General features: G+C 44.1%; 2 protein-coding genes across 11 annotated transcripts in view; one reads left to right on the top strand and one right to left on the bottom strand.

Moving 5' to 3' along the window:
• Positions 1-881: 881 nt before the first annotated feature.
• On the bottom strand, positions 882-10,891 carry RNF6 (ring finger protein 6). 5 transcript variants are annotated; one of them, XM_054805269.1, is made up of 4 exons: positions 9,973-10,891; positions 6,002-6,214; positions 5,329-5,436; positions 882-4,111 (listed from the first exon to the last, which is right to left on the bottom strand). In XM_054805269.1, exons 1-4 carry the CDS (start codon positions 10,094-10,096, stop codon positions 2,376-2,378), a joined length of 2,181 nt encoding a protein of 726 aa, XP_054661244.1. In that variant the 5' UTR covers positions 10,097-10,891; the 3' UTR covers positions 882-2,375. The 5 variants fall into 5 exon arrangements, with proteins under 5 accessions (XP_054661244.1, XP_054661274.1, XP_054661282.1 ...); XM_054805299.1 differs by having other exon boundaries at positions 6,002-6,209; positions 9,973-10,066; XM_054805307.1 differs by lacking the exon at positions 9,973-10,891 and adding an exon at positions 9,696-9,939.
• A 6,322-nt stretch (positions 10,892-17,213) lies between these two features.
• CDK8 (cyclin dependent kinase 8) overlaps positions 17,214-20,533 on the top strand; it is an 86,165-nt gene continuing 82,845 nt past the window's right edge. For 2 of the 6 annotated variants that reach the window (XR_008580015.1, XR_008580014.1), the window contains exon 1: positions 17,214-17,784. Coding sequence is in view for 2 of the 6 variants with exons in the window: in XM_054848820.1 (XP_054704795.1) it covers positions 17,657-17,784 (128 nt within the window). In the remaining 4 variants the exon portion in view is untranslated. The remainder of the gene's footprint in view (positions 17,785-20,533) is intronic. The other 4 variants (XM_054848820.1, XM_054848810.1, XM_054848828.1 and 1 more) reach the window with 4 other exon arrangements.

The raw sequence follows: 20,533 nt of genomic DNA, 5'->3' as shown, positions 1-20,533 counted from the left end.
TTGAGGAAAAAGTGACATGCCCCTCCAACAGAGGGTAAATACTCAGCCATTCACATGCAGCAGCACAGGAAGAGAGCACAGGAGACTTCGTGTTTCCTATCCAATAGCCTCTGATTTCTATGGAAAGCTCTCACTGGACTTTTGGACATTCCCAGTTACCAGTACCTTGTCATACAGGACCAAATTTTGCTGTTACGGTTACACAGCAAAATCCCACCTGAATGAAAGAAGGCACAGGGAATCTCCCTTTACCTCTAGTGCACTAGTGTAGCAACTGAGCAGGATTCCAACTAGTTAGTTAAAAAAAAAAAGGTCCCCTGTCTTAAGGATTTAAGTTGAAACTGACCTTGAAAGAACCAACCAGCAAGCCAACGGTGAGCCAAAGGCAGGTTTCTACAAATGTGGCACTTGAGTCAGGCGGCTTTCAAATATAAAGGAAAACCCTAAGGAGAAAAGGGCCTAGCAGAAGGCACCCGGGTATTTAGATACTGTCAACATCAAGAGCTAACAGAAGTAATGAGGAAAAAAAAAAAAAAGTAAAAAAATAAGCTAGTTCTGATAATCATGTTTAAATCTCCTCACTTTTTGATATGGCTGAAGAAGCACTCAAGAAAGGTGTCAATGATGTTTGCAATAATTAGCAGCCCATATCACATCAGAAGAGAACTTAATCCTTAAACTTATCTAAATCTTGTAAAAGAATTTCTTAGAACTACTTTTAGGAATAAAAAGCAGCACTTTTGTGGAACTTTTGACACAAGTTTTTCACTTGCAAAATTGAAGTAGACATCCAATAGCTTAACACAGGATTTTACAGTTTCCCTTCAAGGATGCTATGTGCAGATGTTTTACCTGAAGCACCTGGCACAGGAGTGCATTTGTCAAGGCCATCTGTCAGCAGAGAAAGTCAGCAGGACTTCTTCACTTGAAGTAATCTTCCTACTGCTCAGAATATGCACATGGGAGAATACTGCATGATTGTGCCTTTCTCTGGGAATCAAGATGCACATTTCTCAGGAGATGAGCTTTGTAACACTCAGCTTACTTCTGGAGGCCCCAAGAGTGCTTTGCCTTGCATTTTTGTCTACCGTAACAGCTACACACATTGTGGAAACCCCAAGTACATGGCTGAGGAAAACCAGGGAACGAATAAAGTGAAAACTGAGACCGATCATCAAGAATGATAAAACTTCTCACCAATCTACAGGATATAGCTCAACAGTAATTCACACAAAGCCTCCATTTGTGTGCACTTTGCAACTTTATTTCTTTATAAGTTATTGGTATAAAGTTTAATATCTAATTATACAGTAATCTGGGGACTTTAAGGGAAGCTTATTTTGTCCTTTTTAGTGTCTTTTGCCATTTGGTCCTCAGACATGTTTTAAGAGGACTAATATGTGTACCTTAAATTTCTGTACAAAAAACACTTCAAGACTGTTTTGTTTTTCTGAGTAGGATGCACAAATCATGCATATTGTAGACAATATAATGGTCAAGGAAATACTTCCCTCTTTCAACTAAGGCAGTTAAAAACCCATGAATATCAATTGAATAATTTGGAAGAGTAAAAAGGCTTCCTCAGTGCTCATTTATTCTTTGAGCAAATATCATGTTCAGTAAGACACGCCCTCTTGGAATTATCAATGATTTGATTGCTGTCTGCATTGAAAAGACAGCGATTGTCAAAGACAGCATTTAATTATGTACATTTTATAATGTCACTAACCCATCCACTTTTGAATATGAACTCATCAGCGTTAAGCATTGTGTAAAATCACATGCAAAAATTGCCATAAATTTTTTTTTAAATAGAACCAAATTGGCAAGTTTTTGGAAAGGATATTTCAATGTTAAAAAAAATATACTGTCTATTAAAATGAGCACTTCAAGTAACTTAAATATCTTTAGCAAACATGTCCAGCAAGAGACTCTCTGAAAAATAAATTGTTCTTAGAACAAAAAACTAACGAATGGCTATTTAGACACTAATTTTTCAACACAGTGGTGGGTCCGTGTGAAACAATTTGTAATCTAAATAAAGTGAGTCCATTACACTGTTAAAAAAACCATACATTAAGCAGGACTGATTAACTATTGCATTTCTGTATTTACAAAAGTGCTTAGCATAACAAAATTACCTAAAAAAATATAAACTTTACCAGTATCATTTGGTTCTATGTGTACTCCTAGATCTGCACTTGGAGAAAAATAGTATTTACATTGCTATATTTAGACAAGTTTCCTATTATTTTTAAAGAAATTTAACAAAACTCCCCACACAAATGGACTGCTATGTAAGTCAATTCATTCCATCTGGCTCATCATAAATAGAGCAGAAGCAAATCCTTGAATACTGAGCAGTATAAATAATTCTAGCCATTGTCTGTGGCATTGGACCCCAATACAGGCTGCCGACAAATTGGGCAAGTGGAGTTTTCAGAAAGCCAGCGATCGATACAGTGAATATGAAACTCATGCATACAAGGTAACTGCCTTAGCTTATTCCCTGTTACATATTCATTAATGCAAACACTACACGTTTTACTTATTTCATTTTCAGTGTGAATATCCCCATAGTTCCGCGTAGAAAGATTGTCAATCTGCTCTTTGGTTAAACCTCGTAGCCGATCGTCATCATCATCTTCATTCAGCAAGAAGAAGTGGGCAAGTCGAAGTATGGGCAGCGTTCCATTTTCCACTAGGTTGTTCGCATCTTGAGACTGCCTGTTATCCTGGTTTTCAGTATTGCGACCAAAGCGTTGAATATCATCACTCTGTCCATTTGTTTCCCTGCTGCCTTCTAGTGCATGCCCATTTCTAGATGAAACCTCACTTGCATCACTGCTATGGTTTGCTGAACTGGAGTTATTCTGCTCTGACTGCACATCTGGCAAGTGATGACCACCTCTTTGCGCTTCTGAATTAGATTCAGTTTCCATTAAAGAACTCAGTTCTCCAAAGCCTGTCATAATTTGTCTAAGGATCGATCGAAGAGCCACTGATGAAGGTTCACCGAGCCCAGTTTCTGAAATCCGACGAAGAGGTATCCGTATAGTGCTAACGTAGGTTCGAATACCTGCGCGTTCTGATCGTGATATCGTACGCCGAAATCCCCCACTGTCACTTTCAAAGGTAACTGTGTTTTCTGCCATTCCTACTCTAGAACGAGTTCTACTGGCAATACTGTCTCGATCTCTGTTTTCTCCAGGACGAATTCTTCTCACCTGAAGATCTAATGTAATTGTTGGATGCCTTCTAACAGCAGCTACTGGCCTACTAGATTCCTCCTCTTCTAAAGTTATTCCCAAGGATGGGGCTACACTGGAAAGCTGTGGAGTCTGAGTGTTACCTCTCGCTTGTTCTTCAGCAGGCTGTGGGGAAGGCTGAGCAGTTTGTCTTCTACTTCTGTTGACTTGCTGTGCATTTGTATCCTGCCTCTGCCCATGTTCCTCAGAATGAGCAGTGTCACCTTGCCTTTGCAGCGGAGAGCGGCTTCGACTACTTAAAGTAGACCTCAGCCGCAGAATTTCTAGTCTTTGGTTTGTACTCATCCGAACATTAGTTCTAGCTCTACCTCTTGTGACTCCTGTAGAAGTACCTCTTTCTGACATTTCTCTTTGCCCACCAGTAGCCACAGAATTATTACGTGTGGTATTTGTTTGGGAAAGGCCTGTCAACTCCCTCGTTCTACTCCTGAGCCTCCCTGAGACTGGCTGAGAGGCTACATCAGACCTTTGTGCCATGGAACTTCTTACAGACCTGGTCCTTGCAGTGCTTGAAGCCTCGCTGTTTGCCTCTCTTGCAGTCCTGCTCCTCGTTCGTGGGGTTACTGGACTAACAGCTCTTTGATGTCTTCTGTCTAAATACATTCTGCTACTATCTACACCCACGTACTCCTCACTAGCAGTCTCAAAACTGTTATGCTCATGATTTATGTTGATTTCAAGACTAAATCGAAACTCCCCACTGTTTGGATTTGTTCGACTCACAGCTCTCCAGGTTTGATTCCCACTCTGTCCGCTGCGAGTGGCATTTCCTGTGCGACGAAATGTGTTCAGCCATTCAAGCAAAGAATCACCATTTGAGTTTTCTCCAAGAACATCAGAATCTGAGACAAACAAAGAATTGCAAACATTCATACAACTGCATGCTAAGCATACTACGATGCACTCCAAATCCCCTACGCTTGCTGCTCCCTGACTTCAGAAACATTACCGTAGCAGGACAGCTACCTTGCTATGCTAACATAATTTTGCTGAAAATACACTGTATGTAAAAACGTCAGCAAAACTCATCAGTTCAACCTAGAATTTGTCTCACCAGCAGATACACAGAGAAATTAATATACTTAGATGGCCTTTTCTGAGAAACTGTTCAGATTCAGGTAGTCCAAAGTTAGTTATATATGTCCAATATCTGTCCCTTGCTTAAGCTGTCAATTTGAAGGTATCCTAGTCAACTGATTTTCATAAAGCAAAAAAAAGTATGCCATCTTCTAGAAAACATTTTTAAAAATGTTTTTCTATATGCAGTAGAATAAATGATGCATGGTTTCAACAAATTTGCTCCTTTTGTGCAAATATATTCTTCTCCTGCTACAATATTTACAGCTCCATTCCCAAATCTCCTCCAACTACAAGCTCAAGAACAGATACAATTGCTGTGGTTAGTGCTAACTATGCGTATAAAGCAAGCCAACGTTCATGATCACAGCAAAGGTTTTCCCTTGAAGGGATCACATTAAGCTCTCCCTACTCCATCATCTCCCTACCTTCATGAAACCTGCAAGAACTTTGGTATTCTCATTTCCGAGTTGCCTGTTCCTCTCCTATATCTGACTAGAAGTGGCCAAACAATTAAGCCAATATTGCTGGGGAAGTGACCACAGACAGTGCACATAATACAAGCCTCACTCTATTAAAACAAATAGAAGTGAAACAACAAAAGAGTGGAGAGGTTAACTGCTTCCCACTTAACTTATTTTCTGTTCCAACGTCTCTAATACATGATAAAACCTTTTAAGAATTAGAAGAATGAAAATTATTTTTGTGCTGTTAAGCTCACTAGCAAAGGGAAACCAGGAAAACAGGAAAAAGTAATTTGTGGCTGACGTAAATCAGTTTTCATGAAATATTTCAAGTTTGTTTTCATATCATCAGGAAATGTCTCTTACTTTTAAAACATTCTATAGAGGCACAATTAAAAAACAAGACCTGAAATGGCTGGTACTGAAATCCATCAGCATTTCTCTTAAATATCTGTACAGAACAATATTTATGCATCACGTACTATGTGTATCCATACATATGAATGAAGAATGGTTACCTCCAACAGTTCTACCTTCACCTTCTCTATTATCCAGATCATTCTGCGATGCCAGACGCTCCTTAGCTCCTGACAAACGTTGCTGCAGCTCTTCTGCTGTTATTTCCCCTGAAATAATTTACATTTTGATAATGTCGTTAGATAAGAAATTATTATTAGCTCAACACAGCCATGCAGAACTAACAATATTTTTTATCTTGAAGGAGAATCTTCAGAAATAAGGTAAAATCAATGAAACAAAAAAGAAAACAGCACTAGTGTGAGACAGTAACACAGGTACACAGATAACAAAGGAAGTAGGTACTGGGGTGGAGGAAAAAAAGATGCTGAATGTGTGTCAAGAGCATGCCAACTTCCAGTAACAACTCAGAGGCCCCCAAAATTGCCACAGATATACTTAACTGTACCAGATGTTAATTATTTGGGTTTGGATATTACCTGTATATGGAGGTGTTGCATTTCGAAGAGTTATATTTTTATTGTAACTTTAGTATCTACTTAAGTTGTTAATTTCTACTGAACGTCATAAATTTTGAAGGGAAACGGAAGGTTTTTTCCTTTCTACAAAACCACAGCCATCAGGCTACTCGAGTCATACAACCACATACGATGCCTGACAGCACGAGCGTTGTCTCACTTTACATCTTTTCTGCTGAAGGTATCCACGTCTTACCAGGAGTGCCAAGCAGGTTGCGGTCCCTCATTAACCTGTAGTCTTCTTCATTGAGTTCATTAATGAACTGGTAATAGGCCTCCTCCCTGCTGAGGCGCTCCAGCTGTCGTTGTCTCTCATCTTCACCATGACTACGCTCTCGTGAAGATGCCTGCTCATTGCCATTCCCTGCACGGTGCCGAGAGCGATCCATAATGATAATGCCAGGCTGTCCTGAACAAAACCAGGAGGTTAGACTGCACAGTAATTACAGTAAGAATTTACCTAATTCACAGTAAAAAGTTCCCAGCATTTTCAATGAAATTAGTTTATTAATAGCTAAAGATGATTAAGATGAACCAAGCTCCATGTTATTTCCAAAGTCAACAGCGTAGTTTATTATGCAACTACTTTGCTTCAAGCTTGCTCAAAAATAGCTAGAAGTCCCCTTTGCTCACTGAGAGGACATACCAGGTGGTACAGCAACTTTAAAATAAAAAAAAAGAAGTGACAATTCCTTTCTATTTTTTAGTTAAATAAAGATATTCCAGAAAGTTAGAGGAATAACATAAAAACTATTTCCCTTCTCCCAAGTAAAATACAACACCAACATGGAGTATTTCAAAACTAAAGTGTCACTAAAACCACTGTTCCCTAGTTATTGGGCTGTATTACCCAGTGCAGATTTCTGACAACCACAGTCTTCTGTAAAGCAGTAGCTATCTTCCACTCGAAACATTTACTGATAAGCAGGTAAGACTACATTAGTATCTCAGTCGGTACTGCCCCTCACATAGCACAAAACCTACAGATACATTTTTGCGGAACTGACTCTTTTGATCTTCTGACATTACTGGTATGTTTTCCTTGTGATCTCTAATCCAAGGATTAGCTAAGAAAAGGATATCATCTCCAGGAAAGTGGTGTATAAGAGGAAGGGCTATACTGTACCCACAGTTTTTCAATACTTTCCAAATATTTAACCAATGGGACCACACTATTAGAGGACATGCATAACCTTCCAGTATCAGAAAGAGGTGTCATCTCTGTTGATTTCTGTGCCATTACTTGCTCTCTCTGGCCTAGGATTGAGTCCTAATGAATCTGCTCTCAGACCACTCCCCAACTTTTCTACTTCCTAAAGAAAACCTGTTCTTCAACATTCGATTTGCAAGAAGCGAAAGCAAAGCGTCATCCTTTCAATGGGGCTTCCAGCTTAGCAAAAGTCATCTGTAATACCTGCTAAGGCAGGCACCTGACAGAAGAGATTGCTTCTCTAAAGAGATCACCAGGCCACAAAACCCAACCATATAGCACCACTCTGCTTACGTGTGAAAAGAAAGTTATTGGGTAAATACTTTTTTTTTTTGTCAATTCACCAACACACCAAAGTCATTTCAAGTATTAATTATGGGGAAAACACAGAACAGCTTTCTCAGCACACTTCCAATGAGTAATTAGTCTTCACAGGAAAGGCGATGAGACAACAAACAGATCAAACCAACTAACTATTAGACATACATTCAATAAAGAGTAAATCTTTATCAATGCTGCCAACAGACACAAAGAATCAGAAAATGTATTTGCCAACAGCAGAAGCTGGCATACATTTAATATACCTTTCTTACGTTGTTTGTGGGATCCATTCAGATGCATCCTTGGTCTCCTCATTTTCCACCCCACATGCTATTTCCTCCTCCCCCACAAGTAACTGCACTTCTAAACAGCCCTTCCCAATCTTTGCACTCATCTGCCTCCTGTGCCCAGTTTAACACTTCCCTCACAGCTCTTTAACTCACTTAACTGAGAAGAATCAACTCTGAGTATCTCCCCTTCAAGACACTTGCTATTCCCATAATATTTGCGGGGGTTTAAATTTACTACTGCCCTCTTGGCTCAGCCTCACAAGCTGTAGGTAATCACTGACTTCCATTTCCCACAAGGGCTATGTTCAAATCGGGTCACTTCTCGTATCACCTTTCTAAACAGAAACTTCTCAGCCAGCTCCTTCTCTTAGTACCCTGGTTTCCTCAAAACAGTTTCCTCCCCCCTCAACACACAGTTAGCACTACTATTACCCTGATGACACCCAGCCGTTGACTATTAGCATGAAAATGCCCAATTCATACTGCACTGAATATTAAAGTGCCTCTGTCCCAGATGATTTACAACCTGACACAAGTGAAGCAGGGAGGGGAAAGAGGACAGATAAAATTAATTTTGTTTCACCTAAGGTTGCTATTCAGGCAAAAGCCTTAAAACAACTAATGTGTTACTTTTTGCCCAGCAATGACCATAGTAAGTTAACCAACCTTCTGGATATATTACTGTATTGCTGCACAGAAAAAAAGACATATAAATTCTTAAGATGAGTCCATCACATGTAGTCCCCCTCAATCTAAATTTAAACTGTTGTTCAAAAGAGAAGTTCTTTACTTTTCATTTCTAATCCACAGAAAATCTGGAAATCTCTTCTTCAGATTTTGTGGGTGGTAGAAAAAAAAATACTGTTTTGTTGACAACTGTATGGTAGGATGATTAGTCACACTCTTTAAATGACTCACTTAGAAACAGTAAGAAGTGTGAAGCGTTCGGTTGTCCCATCTGTTTAACGTAACTGCACGGATGACAACTACAATCCATATTTATCAAATGCCATCAAAACTGAGTACTTTGGCACTTAAGATGTTTCAGAGTAGTGAAAGTTGAAGGGTATTAACTGTATCAAAATTAAGTACTTTGGCACATAAAATATTTCAGGGTATTGAAAAGTTGAAGGGTATTAACTACCAAGATGTAAAAAATCTGAAATCGAAATCGAGTTATGACTCAGGATTACACTTCCTTTGCAATGAAACAGGTGCCACATGCCAACAGTTTCTCTATGTTTCCTAGAATTTTCAACCTGAGGCTAACTCCTTTAGTTCTTAATTCATAGTTACTCCAGCTCATTCTTGAAGATTTACATTCATCTTTATCTAAGCGATATATACTTTATGCTTTTAGGTTTTGGCCTCTACCCATGAATTACTACGTCCAGTTCAATTAGGTATTCATTTTCTGAAAGACTGCCACCTGATTGCAAGTAAGACGACTACGGAGTTTAGATGAGGAAATCTCCCCAAGCAACGGGGCTGCTTAGCATTTCTGTCACACTGCAGCCTCCAGGAGAGATGATCTCACCGAATTTGGGGAAAAAAAAAAAAAAAGAAACCCCCCCCAAACCCAGAAAACCCCACAGAGCCTCGGGAAGGAGGGGAGGGGGAAGACAGACAAAGGAAGAATTAGAAAGTAATTAAGAAACAGGCCGCAGGACACCCAAAGCGATCTAAGCCCAGGGCCTGGGGCCGCCCGCTTCCCCCCCTCCAACCCCCGGGCCAGCAGCAGGGCCTGCAGATCCCAGCCCCGCGCCAGGCTCACGCTCTCCGGCCCTTCCCCAAGGAAGGCCACGGGCCGGGCCCTGCGCCCACAGGCAGGGGAGCCGCAGAGTGCCCTGGCGGGAGCAGGGAGCCCCCGGCCCGGCCGCCCCCGCCGCCTCAGACAGCGCCTGTTGCCAGACGCCTGGGGGAGGGGAGGATGATGGGAGTGACTGACACGGCTCCCGCCCAATCACCTGGCCAGCTCGCGGCCACCGACCAATCACAACTGGGCAGGGCAGCCCATGTCCTCCCGCTTCTCTCCTCCCCAGACTCCCCGCTCGGGCCCCGCCACTAACCGCCACCGGTCGGATCGACTCCCTCCAGCGCTGCCCGCGCCCCCGTCTCCCCTGCCCGCCGGGGAGCGGCATCACCCGCTGCGACAAACCGAGGAGGCGTCCATGCCGCCGCCTGCCCCGGAGGAGTCTGCCGAGACCGCAAATGGGGAGACCCGAGAGCCCGTCCCTGCCCGCTGTCCGCAGCGCCGACCGGGGAAGCACGGCTCAGCCCCACTCCGCGCTCCCCTTCCCTCCCGACGGCAGAAGCAACGACCACCTCCACCGGAACGAAACCGACCCCTAAGTCTGCGAGCGGCGCGCTCCAGCCCCGATTGCAGTCCGGGCGGCTGCCGGCAGCCGCCAGCGCAGGTTCCGAGCGCGCGAGGGCGGCCCCCGCGACAAGCCCCGCCTCTACCGCACATGCGCGCAGCTGCGGCGCAGGCGACCGTTGGGCGGTGAGCTGCTTGCCGCGGGGTCAACGGCCGCGGCGCGCGCGGGCCGGCGCCTGTGCGGAGGTGGGGGGGAACCCCCGCCGAACCGAACCGTGCCGAACCGTGCCGAGGCGGCCGCCTGCTCCTCCCGTCCCTGTTACCGGCGTCCTGGCCTCAGCCCCCTCACGGCAGGTGCTGCCCTGCTGCTTAACGCCCCCTCGAGCAGGCCGGAGTTACTCGCGGCCTTGCGGCCCAGGTCTCTGTAGCGGCTGTGGGTGAACAAACACCTTGAGGGAAACGGAAGGCGCCAGCGTCCCCCCGGCCCGGCCCGTCCGCAGCCGCTGCTCGGGCTGATCCTGCCCAGCAGAGCTCGCCGGCCTCGACTGGTCCTGCCGCGGTCCCCGGGCAGCCCGCGGGGTCCCCGTCGGTGCTGCCTAGGCTCTGCCTTCGTACGTTCTCACTGAATCTTTGGATTATGTTTTTGTTTTGTCTAACTTGCCATTGTCCACAGCCATTCTTGCCTTTAAACACGTGAAGGAAGTCGTTTCAGGTACGGCATTTCTGTAGCAAACCCGTTGTTAGTCAAAACTCTCTGCCCGCCCTGGTGGGTGTGAGCCTTGGCTGTTAAGGTAAATAAACTTGCACAAAGAGGATTTCACAATACAGCGCTTCTCAACTGTAAACAGACTCAACATCTTTAACCTCATAATATCAATGACCATTATTGTATTTCACCAAATCAGCATGAGACTGTAGCTTCAGTTACTCTTTTGGTACTTTATAATAAATTACATAAGGAATGAGATTATAGTAACTTTTTTCCCTGCTCTCTCCTTCTCAGGCCTGCATTTTCAGATGGGGTGCTTCTCCCATTTTCCATGACTCTCTGCCTCTCCTTCCTTCCTTTCTATTTACCTTTCCTTTTGCAGTAACCTACCTTCACGTTCCCCGTTTTCTAAAATAAACGACCAGTTGCTCAGTGCCATCACAGAAACTGTTGTGTTTCAAGCTCTGATTTTAGTCATTTCAATTTGCAGAGCCTTAGATGTCTTTCACACAAGATACGAACCCTTTCACAAATTTCCCCTATGCTAATTGCTGACAGCATCCACAAACTTTCTTTTCTGAGTTGCTTCTGCAGATTGTTTTAACACGTGGGGGAAGCCGGCAGGCTGTGACAGAGGAGCGCGTTTCACATCTTACGTAAACTATTTGAATCAGCAAAATGAGAGGATTTCATGACAAGGATGCTTTAACTATGTAAAAGCACCTCATCCCTAGTATATCCAAACTGCCCATACTTCTGTTCAAACTTGCTTGCAGAAATAAAGTTAGCTTGGGTATTTTTGGAGCAACTGGTCTTGATGCAAAGGCAAACCCTCACTAATGACTCGGACCGGTGTCCGGGCAGATACCACCACTCCCTACTTCAACTACACACCCCAGGATTTGTTTATTCTGGCTGAGAAAAAGAGTTTACACAAGTGTTCTATTTAGGTTTCTTGTTAGTTTATGCTTCTTTTGTGCCAGTATGTGGTTTCCATGAGAAAAATTGACTGTGGGGACACTCAGCACTGAGGCCATGCTGGGGGCTACTCCTTGCTGCTCTCTGCATTCAAAAACTCGAACCCTCACTGTTACTCATGTTCCTTGCCACACTATGAATAATTAGTATTATATTATGATTTCCTTTGCCTGGAGCAATTAAAATACTTGCTTCCTAGGATCAGTTTCACTTTCAGAGTATATAAAGTAGTGCCTGGATCCCTTGAAAAGTCAGTTTCTTCACACAGTTATTTCTGTTCTATTTTTGAAATCGTTTCCCCTCATAGTCTGTTTTTAGTAGTCATTATTCCATAGTCAAACACATCATCTTCTCTGGTATCAAGCCCACGTATGGGCTGCTCACCCAGAAGAAGGTTATGGTTTAGATACATAATTAAACCTACATTTCCGTACTGAAACCTTATACTGAGTTAGTTTATTTTCCACTGACCTGTCCTCCAGTGCAGGATTTTGTGTTCACTTCCACCAGTACACCATAACTAAGTACAGTCTTTGTTTGTTTTAATATTGTGTTGTTAATACAAAAGGACAATAGTAGATCTTTCCTGGAATATTGTTATTGCACTGTAGCAATGCCTTCCACAATAACATACTATCTTTGGAACTATCATAAAAATAGCCTATGGAGGGCAGCAAACCTCAGGCAATTACAAAGTTTTGTACTAAAAGAAAATCTCTAACCCTGGTTTTAAGTTGATTGTTCAGTCATTTAAGTTCTTTAGAAAGTAATTTTATTCTATTCTATTTTATTACTTGATATTATATAAGTAAGGCAGAACCTTAGATCAGTGTTTTTTAAACCAGATCTTAGTAGGTGCAGATGACACCAAAGCAGTGACTTGGAGTTGATACGCTTGAGGGGAACCTCACAGGCTGGAGGAATGGGCCATCAGGAACTTCACGAAGTTCAGGGAGGACAAATGCAAAGTCCTCCACCTAGGAGTGATCAGCCCCCTGGGACAATACCGAGTGGGGGCTTCCCGACTGTCTCTGCTGAAGAGGACTGGGGCTTCTGGTGGGCCGTGGCTGAACGGGAGCCAAGAGTGGACCCTTGCAGCCATGGTGGCCAGTGGAATCCTGGGCTGTATGAAGAAGAACACAGACAATAGGTTATCAGGAAGTGATTATCTCCCTTTACGTGGCTCTTGTTTGCCTGCATGTGGAATATGATGCCCAGTTTGGGGGTCTCCAGTGGTACAATACTGATATGAAAAATTATTGATGAACTGTAGCAAATTCAGCAGAGAGCACCAAGACGGCCATGGCTGGAGCACTTGCTGTGTGGGCACCGGGGCTTCTTCAGGCAGGAGAAGGGGCAGACTGCTGTACCAACAAGGAGGTTACTGAGAAGTACACAGCAGGAGGAGAGACAGTGACCATAAATTTGAAAGAAGGGAGGGTCAGAGTAGATAGAAGGACAACAAATTTCACCCTGAGGACAGTCAGGTCTAGAGACGCTGTGGAATCCCCCCCCATAGAGGTTTTCAAGACCCAAATCAACAATGCCTCAAGCAACCTGAATTTAATAGTGCCCCTGCTTTGAGCGGGGTATTAAACTAGATAACTGCCAGAGGCCTCATCCAACCTGAATATTTCTATGATTCTTTTTATTGAAATCATATAAAATGATAAAATAATATTCAGTATTAGGGTTTATTTCCCCTCAGGTAGGGCCCTTTTCAGTAACAAAAGTAACCAGGAGTTTATAGGCTGAATTTTCAAGGTCTGTCAAGACTCTTTAAAACTGATTCTCTGGCTTCTTTGGGAGCACAAAGCAGTCAGGCTGACAGTTACTGCAGGCGGTCCTGAGTCTGGCAAACAGATGTTTCACTGAGTGCAACCACGACTGTCTTATACAGGACCTGGATCCAAAGAACTCATTTATTTTTGTTTAGGACTTAACACTCCTCCCAGAATCTAGTACACCTTGTTAGATCAAGCACATCACTAGTCTGATCAACTTTATAGAATCATAGAATGGTTTAAGTTGGAAAAGACCTTTAAGATCATCAAGTCCAACTGTAAACCTAACGCTGCCAAGTCCACCACTAAGCCACATATATAGTAGTTGATCAACTTTATTGTAAAGTCCAGTTAAGCACAAAATTTAAAAAAAAAAAAGTTGCTTTACATACAAAACTATTTGTAGAACCTACACTCTACTTACCTGCTTTAAGTAACTGGTATTCTTAAATGCTGCCAGTATTCAGCTAATTAACTCATCTGCACATTAACAACTGCGAGTTTCTGGAAAATACTGAAACTGTGCAAGTATGATTGTTTTTTCTTTACACAAGAAAACACCACACGTTATTCACTTGCCTTCAGCTTTCCCTGGTCTACACAGAAGTGGAAGATATATAGTGCTTAGCAGGACTGGCCCTTTTCACTCAATACCAAGCTGGGAGCACCTTGGTCACACTGTTAAGAATGTCCCCTTGGGGATATGGAAAACTTTCAGCAGGTAGCTACTCTTACCTGAAGAATGCCCTGAAAAGGAAAAGTATTTTCAAATTTGGCAAATTAGGAAATGGAGGAAGTGGACATTCTAATGGCACGGGCATGTGATTGAGTGTTGTAGGTTATCCACTTACAAAGACGAGAAAGCAAAAACATTAATGATACACTTTTCTGTATTTTTTTCCCCTCTATTTACAAAGACCACAAAACACAGAGAAAATAATTTGTTGTACATTCCCCAGCTGTAAGCTTTACTTCACAATCTCTGGTTCTAGCACCTACACTGTGACCGTTAGTACGCAAATGTGCACAAAACTAAAACGATTTTGCTTTTGGTACTGCTGCTTCGGCTCAGGTACAGAACCCGCTTTATCTGGTGCCGTACCTCAACAAGCAGCATCTGCTTATTACCACAACACAGGGCTTTCACCTGAAATACAATCTCCTACATTCAGAGATGTTTAATGATGTGAACCTTCCTTGACTAATTTCCTCTCAGGACAGTGTTCACTGTCTCCAACCCTCTGCACATTTATCGATGCTAACACCGTAACAGTCACTTTCCTATGGAGAGCTTGGATTTTCTTTACAGGTGTGGTGATTTCAAAAATGTGCGTACAGGAAACATTAGAAATGATACAGACTTGGAACAGAAAGGTATGATAGAGTGAACCATGAATGTTAGAGGAAAAAAACAGAAAGAGGAAAGCTGCAAAGAACCAAATTCAGCAGGACATGTTAAGCATATATTTTTAAATTCATTTCTGAGACAGCATGAAAGGAGGGAATACAAAACAAGCAGTAAGAGATAAAAAATCTTATCAATTAAAAAGGCCACTGTGGGCACCTGAGAGTTAAGAACAGCAGATCATGGCCTGGTTGTGTCCTTCTTTTTAAGAACGGACCCCAAAATTAAACTTTTTCTTGAAATTATATTATACTGTGACAGATTTTAAAAATAAAGCACAAAAAGTATGCAACTTTCCATGAAACAGAATTAAAAGTTGACCTTGAAATGTCAATATTCACTTACCATTAAGGGAATCGAGGTGTGCTTTCTGTTTCAAATCTGTTATGACTTGGGAACCACTCATCTGAACTGGTAAAATCGAACGTGGCCCGCAATACAAGTCCCTGAAGTGAAAACAGAGTGAAGAAGCAGCAAATTTACAGCTACGCTCGATCTGGAAGGTCTATAATCCAAATGGTATGAAAAACTAATGAAAAACATTTGCAGAAAAGCAGTCTTGTAAACATTCTTACAAAAGGACCAAAATCTGAAAGAGAAGAAAAGTTATTTCTGTTGTGGTTTTGACTTCTCAGAGTTTATTTGTCGAAATACGGAATTCTTTCCAAGCGGTTTATGTAAACATGTAAAACATAGCACAGGTCCTCAGAGAACTAGAATGGATTCCGTGTTCTTGTTTTCCTTCGTGCCCTCTTTTCTCTCTAAGCAGACATTCCTCCACACCCTGCAGTGTTTTAGGTTGGGACAGACTAAACTCACCCATTAATTACCATGCAATAATTGGATCTGTGTGAAGGACTTTGGGTATTTATTGCCTCCACAGAAGAGTGATTAATAACACAAAGAAGAGTACAAAGTTACAGAAGAGTGGTTATTTCTGCTTCCCCCCTCCTTGCTGAGAGGACTGAGGGCTGTCGGCAGGCAGGAGGTGCTGAATGCGGTGGGTTTGGCCATGCAACCTTGGTCCCCGCTGTCCCTGGGAGTCCCCAGAGCCAGGCATCCCCAAAGGCAAAGCGGTGCTGCTCTGCTCTGGGCTGAGGTGGGTGAATTTTGTGAGGTGGATGGTATCTTCCAGGCTGTTTCATCTTTACAGGCTGCAGGGCTGCCCCAAGCTGTTCCTGGCTGCTTGGCGTAGTGAGTCACCAGGCAGTGTTCTTGTATAATTTAGTTGGGTTGCTGGGCAAATAAAATCTAGTTTTGCTGCTTCTACCAAGTGCATGTATTTTTCCAAACACCTGCCTAATTGCTTTATCTAATATCTCTAACAATTACATGGCAACATGCCATAGCAAGGTCAAACTGCGGGCATCCATCATCAGGCTGATGGAGTGGTGCCAGCTCGGGGCTGGCACACCCTTATCCCCAATCCTCAGGAATCAACGTGTAAACGAAACTGGAGATTTGTAAATTAAAAGGGAGGTAATTTCAGAATGTTCCAGAAAATGTTGTTTTTTCTTTCAGAAGCCCCCACATCATATGATATTTTGTCTCTAAATTAAGGATTTGAGTGCCCATTTACTTACCTATACTGTGTTCTTGAGCTGAAATGTGAGGCGTACGTGCGAACTAAAAATGCCAAAAGCTGGGCTGTAATTAGATTGCTGTAACTTTAGTTACAATCTCTCTATTCTATAAAATGACTGGCTGGCTTTGTGTTGGGTTGGTAACTACGGCTCCGTCAGCCCAGGAGTGGAATTGGAGAGTGCCCGGTTACTGGTCACATGCAAGGGCCTCACTAAACATAATGGTTTTGCATTAAATACCAGGTGCAGTGATCCCACTTTGTCTCTGCAGCCACGCAGAGAGGGCTGGTCAGCGCTGTAGTATCTGTGTCTATGCCCAAAGTCGTGGAATTGTCTTAATTCCGATGACGTTAACAGGTGGTCTGGTAGGTAGAGCAGTCAAGGACCAGCTGTGCCTGCCCTTGCCAGTCTGGAGTAAGCCGGGGACCCTCATACGCACCGTAACCAGTCCCCATAATGAGGACAACCGCAGCCTGTGGTGACTGCGATTGCAGGCCCCGAGCCCCAGCTGCCCAGCCCCAGGGGCTGATCCAGGGCAGCCTGCGGGTGGGGGCCCTGCTGCACGCGGTGCCGGTAGCCCAGTGAAGGAAGCCTGGTCCTGGCCACATACCACACATACAGCCTCTACCGGTCCCGCTACCCCAGGCCGGGCCTGCTGCTCTCCCAAGCCCTGCCCAGGGACTACAGCTCCCGGCAGGCAGCGCGCCGCGCTACCGGCTGAAGACCACGCTTCCCAGCGTGCCTCGCGCGGGAAAGACTACAACTCCCGGCATGCGTCGTGCCGCGCCCTTCCGCCTGCTTCCCGCCTGTACCACATCTCCCAGTGTGCTGCAGCATCCGCAAGGCATGCCGGGACGGGCGGAGGGGCGGGGCTCTGGCGGAGGTCACCGCCCGCTGCCTTCCACGTGGTGCGCTGCCCGCCGCGCCCGGGGCCGGGGAGGTGCCCGTGGTTTGCGACGTTTCTTTGCGGCAGTGCGGCCAGGCGCGGTGGCCGTATTCCGCCCGGGAGACCGGCTGTTGTGCCGCTAGCTGGCGGGGCGGGGAGGGAGCAGCCGGAGGACCGGGCTCGGGAGGGAAAGGAGCAGCCCCGCCGCCGCCCGCCCGCCCCTGGATGGTCCGCGGGGCGGCTCGGGGGCCTCCTCCTCCTCCTCCTGCTGCTGCTGCCGCCCGGTCGCGGCGGGGCGGGGCGCGGCGGGGTGCGCGGCTGTCGGGGGCGGCTCGGCGCGGCTCGGGGCGGCGTGGCGGGCGCTGAAGATGGACTATGACTTCAAGGTGAAGCTGACCGGGGAACGCGAGCGGGTGGAAGACCTCTTCGAGTACGAGGGCTGCAAGGTGGGCAGGGGCACCTACGGGCACGTCTACAAAGCCAAGCGGAAGGACGGGTGAGTGAGGAGCGGGGCTCCCCCGCCGCGGGCTCTCCACGCCCGCCCCCCGGTTCCCATCCCGTCCGCGCCCTCCTCCCCCCGGCGCCTCCTGGCCCGGCCGCCCTACCCGGTGCCCGCCGCCTCCTGCCCCGCGGGCCCGCGTCCCCCCGTGCTCCCGCCGTGCCTTAGCTTCTCCCTCCGTGCCGCGGCTTCTGCTGCCGTCCGGACTGCGGCTGGGCCCCCGCGGGTCGCTGAGCGTCCCGTCCCCTCGGCGCTGTGCCGGCGTCCTGTGTCGGTACCGGCGGGTTGCCGAGAAAAAATTCCGTAGTTAAGGAAAACGCGTAACTTAACGGATCCGCGCTGGCAGTAAATGAGTAACCACTGACGGTGCTCAGCCTGACCATCCGCTCTGGGAAACAGGGCTTGGTATTTTTTTTTTATAGTGCTTTTTTGTCTGATTTATTACTTGTAGTCACCATTTTGGGTATTCTTGGTGGCTGCTTCAGCAGCCGGAGTCAACTGGTCCTTTCGGGGCTCTAGAACGCCTTAAAAGAGCTTTCTGTGGGACCGCTTCTCGCTACAGACCTGAGTAAATTAATTTCTTGGCGTAAATGTTTTAAAGAAAGATCTAGCAAACTGTCATTTAGGTTTCCCCGGTCCATGACATGGCATCACTTGCTGAACGGCAGAACAATGGGAAGTAGGGAGCAGGAGAAGCAGGAGAGGCACGGCTTGTTCTCGTAACAGGTCCTAAATTTAAAATTACATCCATTCTTTCTGGTACAGGCTTATCACGGTGAGGCTCTGCTTGCTATCATTCAAATAAGGTGGATTTTTAAAGTCTGGGGATTATTTTTGACATTTGATAAATAAAAACCCCAACTTTTAAAGCAGGCTGTGGTCAGTTATGGCTGAAATACGACCCGGTTCAGTTTACATAAGCTTTAATTCTAGAAATGCTTTAGCCATCACTTACAGAACGGTTGTAATGGGACTGGGTTGCACCTTATCTTGTCTGTGTCTTAAACATGCTGATATTAACTGCAGCACAGTTACTTCAGTGTGAATTTCATTTGCTGATAAGAGTCAGCTAACTACTTTTCTTCTCAAATCTTAACGTTTGGATCCTTAAAATTGTTCATAGGAGAAATTTTTATCTTGCCTGAATTCTTTCTTTTTTTTAGGGAGAGGAAGGGGAATAAACTGTTGTCAATGTGATAAGCTGTTGCCTCAAGTCTCATTACGTGCAGGTACTAACTTTGCTAGTACAGCCCCTGGTTTCAGCACCGATAAGGAGACCTGTGATATGAAAAATAGATTGAGGTACTGAAAGATACGACCACACTGCTAACGTTCGTGTCAGGCTCTTCTTTGCAGCTGTTCAGCATGTTGGACTGCGGCAGTGTGTAGGGAATTCAGCATGTGATACTGCTGAAGCATATATTCAAAAATATTTTTGGTGAAATCATCAGTCTACTTGATGTCATTTGGGAGAGTGTGTTTAGAATTGCTGGTGGTTGTGTCATTTTGAGAAATTTCAGAAAAACTGGAATTGTGTGCTTTAAAAATGGGTAGGTACTCAAAGGTGGCTTTACAGTAGAATTTTCTTCTCTGTTCTTCAGCATATATAATTTTAAATCCTCTCTTTTCTTGGGGGGGGAAGTAAGGTATGGTATTTGATTAGAGTTTAAAATAAAAAGTGAGCAATGTATATTGTCTCCTTTTTCTTCGCCTTATTGCTCATTTAGTGCCTCCTCTCTCTTCGCTTTCCCTAGTACATTCAATTTCCCTTCCAGATTTCTGAAAACTTTCTCTTTTAATGCTGTGTAATTGTCCTTGGACAAACACGAAAATATGTAAAATAGAAACATCCGTAAATGCTTTTGTAGCTTATAGTATACTTGTACATATGTGGTCTTAAATTATATGGATGGAATTAGGATTGAAGTTAAAGGTTCCATTTACATCCCTTTATCCAAAAGAATCAATTAAATTGCAAAAGCAAATGGATAACAACATTTTGTTTTCCTGAAGCTGTGGTAATGTATGGATGGACATTACATCTTGCAGTGGGGAGTGTATGAAACAGAGTTCAGTGTTTGTGTATTGTTATATGGAAATATTGAAAAAAAATTCTTACATTGTTTCAATATTCCCCAAATGGTACATACCAATGGATGAATAATCTGCTTTTTGAGTTGTTTATAGTATTTCTACAGCTCAAACTTTCTTTGCATATGAAGTTGTTTGCTATCTTTTAGTTAATTTTCATAATTTTTTTCCCCTGAACTTCTAAGTTTAAAGCAAACTTTGTTACATGATTCTAATTCTTATTTTAAATAGCACAAATCTTCTAGGTCTATTAATATACATCATTATATTTAGAGTACTCTGAAGAATAGACTGCAGGACTGCAAATATTTTGTTAAGAATATTGGGGCAGCTTTTTTTTAAATGACATCTTCTACATATGGATGTCTAATGAATAGAAGAAACGCAGAAAAGAACTAAACTTTAATAATTCAGTTTGTGCAAACGTATGTTCAGAAGCCCTCAGTGATAAAAATCCAGTTTAAGAGCAGTAGGAGCTTGTGTCTTAGTATGACTGCAGTCTTCACCTCTTTGTTTTTTTGATTGCTCTTCCAGCTGCCTCTGAGGTGCAGTATGGCAATTCAAAACCAGATAGCAGCTGCCTGTCCTAATTGTAGGAAGTTAATTATAAGCCATTAAAACTACATGGGAACATTTTGGAGGACAGTCTTATAGG

The sequence above is a fragment of the Grus americana genome, chromosome 1, assembly GCF_028858705.1.
Source record: "Grus americana isolate bGruAme1 chromosome 1, bGruAme1.mat, whole genome shotgun sequence".
Lineage (NCBI taxonomy): Eukaryota > Metazoa > Chordata > Aves > Gruiformes > Gruidae > Grus > Grus americana.
This window is presented reverse-complemented; position numbering and strand designations above follow the sequence as displayed.

Excerpts from the sequence above, each read along its gene's own strand:
- RNF6 (XM_054805269.1), bottom strand. The coding sequence starts at position 10,096 with ATGTGCGGTAGAGGCGGGGCTTGTCGCGGGGGCCGCCCTCGCGCGCTC. Across the intron at positions 6,215-9,972 it reads CGCCGCTCGCAGACTTAGGG|GACAGCCTGGCATTATCATT; the intron begins GTCGGTTTCGTT and ends GGTTTTGTTCAG. Across the intron at positions 4,112-5,328 it reads TGAAGGTAGAACTGTTGGAG|ATTCTGATGTTCTTGGAGAA; the intron begins GTAACCATTCTT and ends TGTTTGTCTCAG.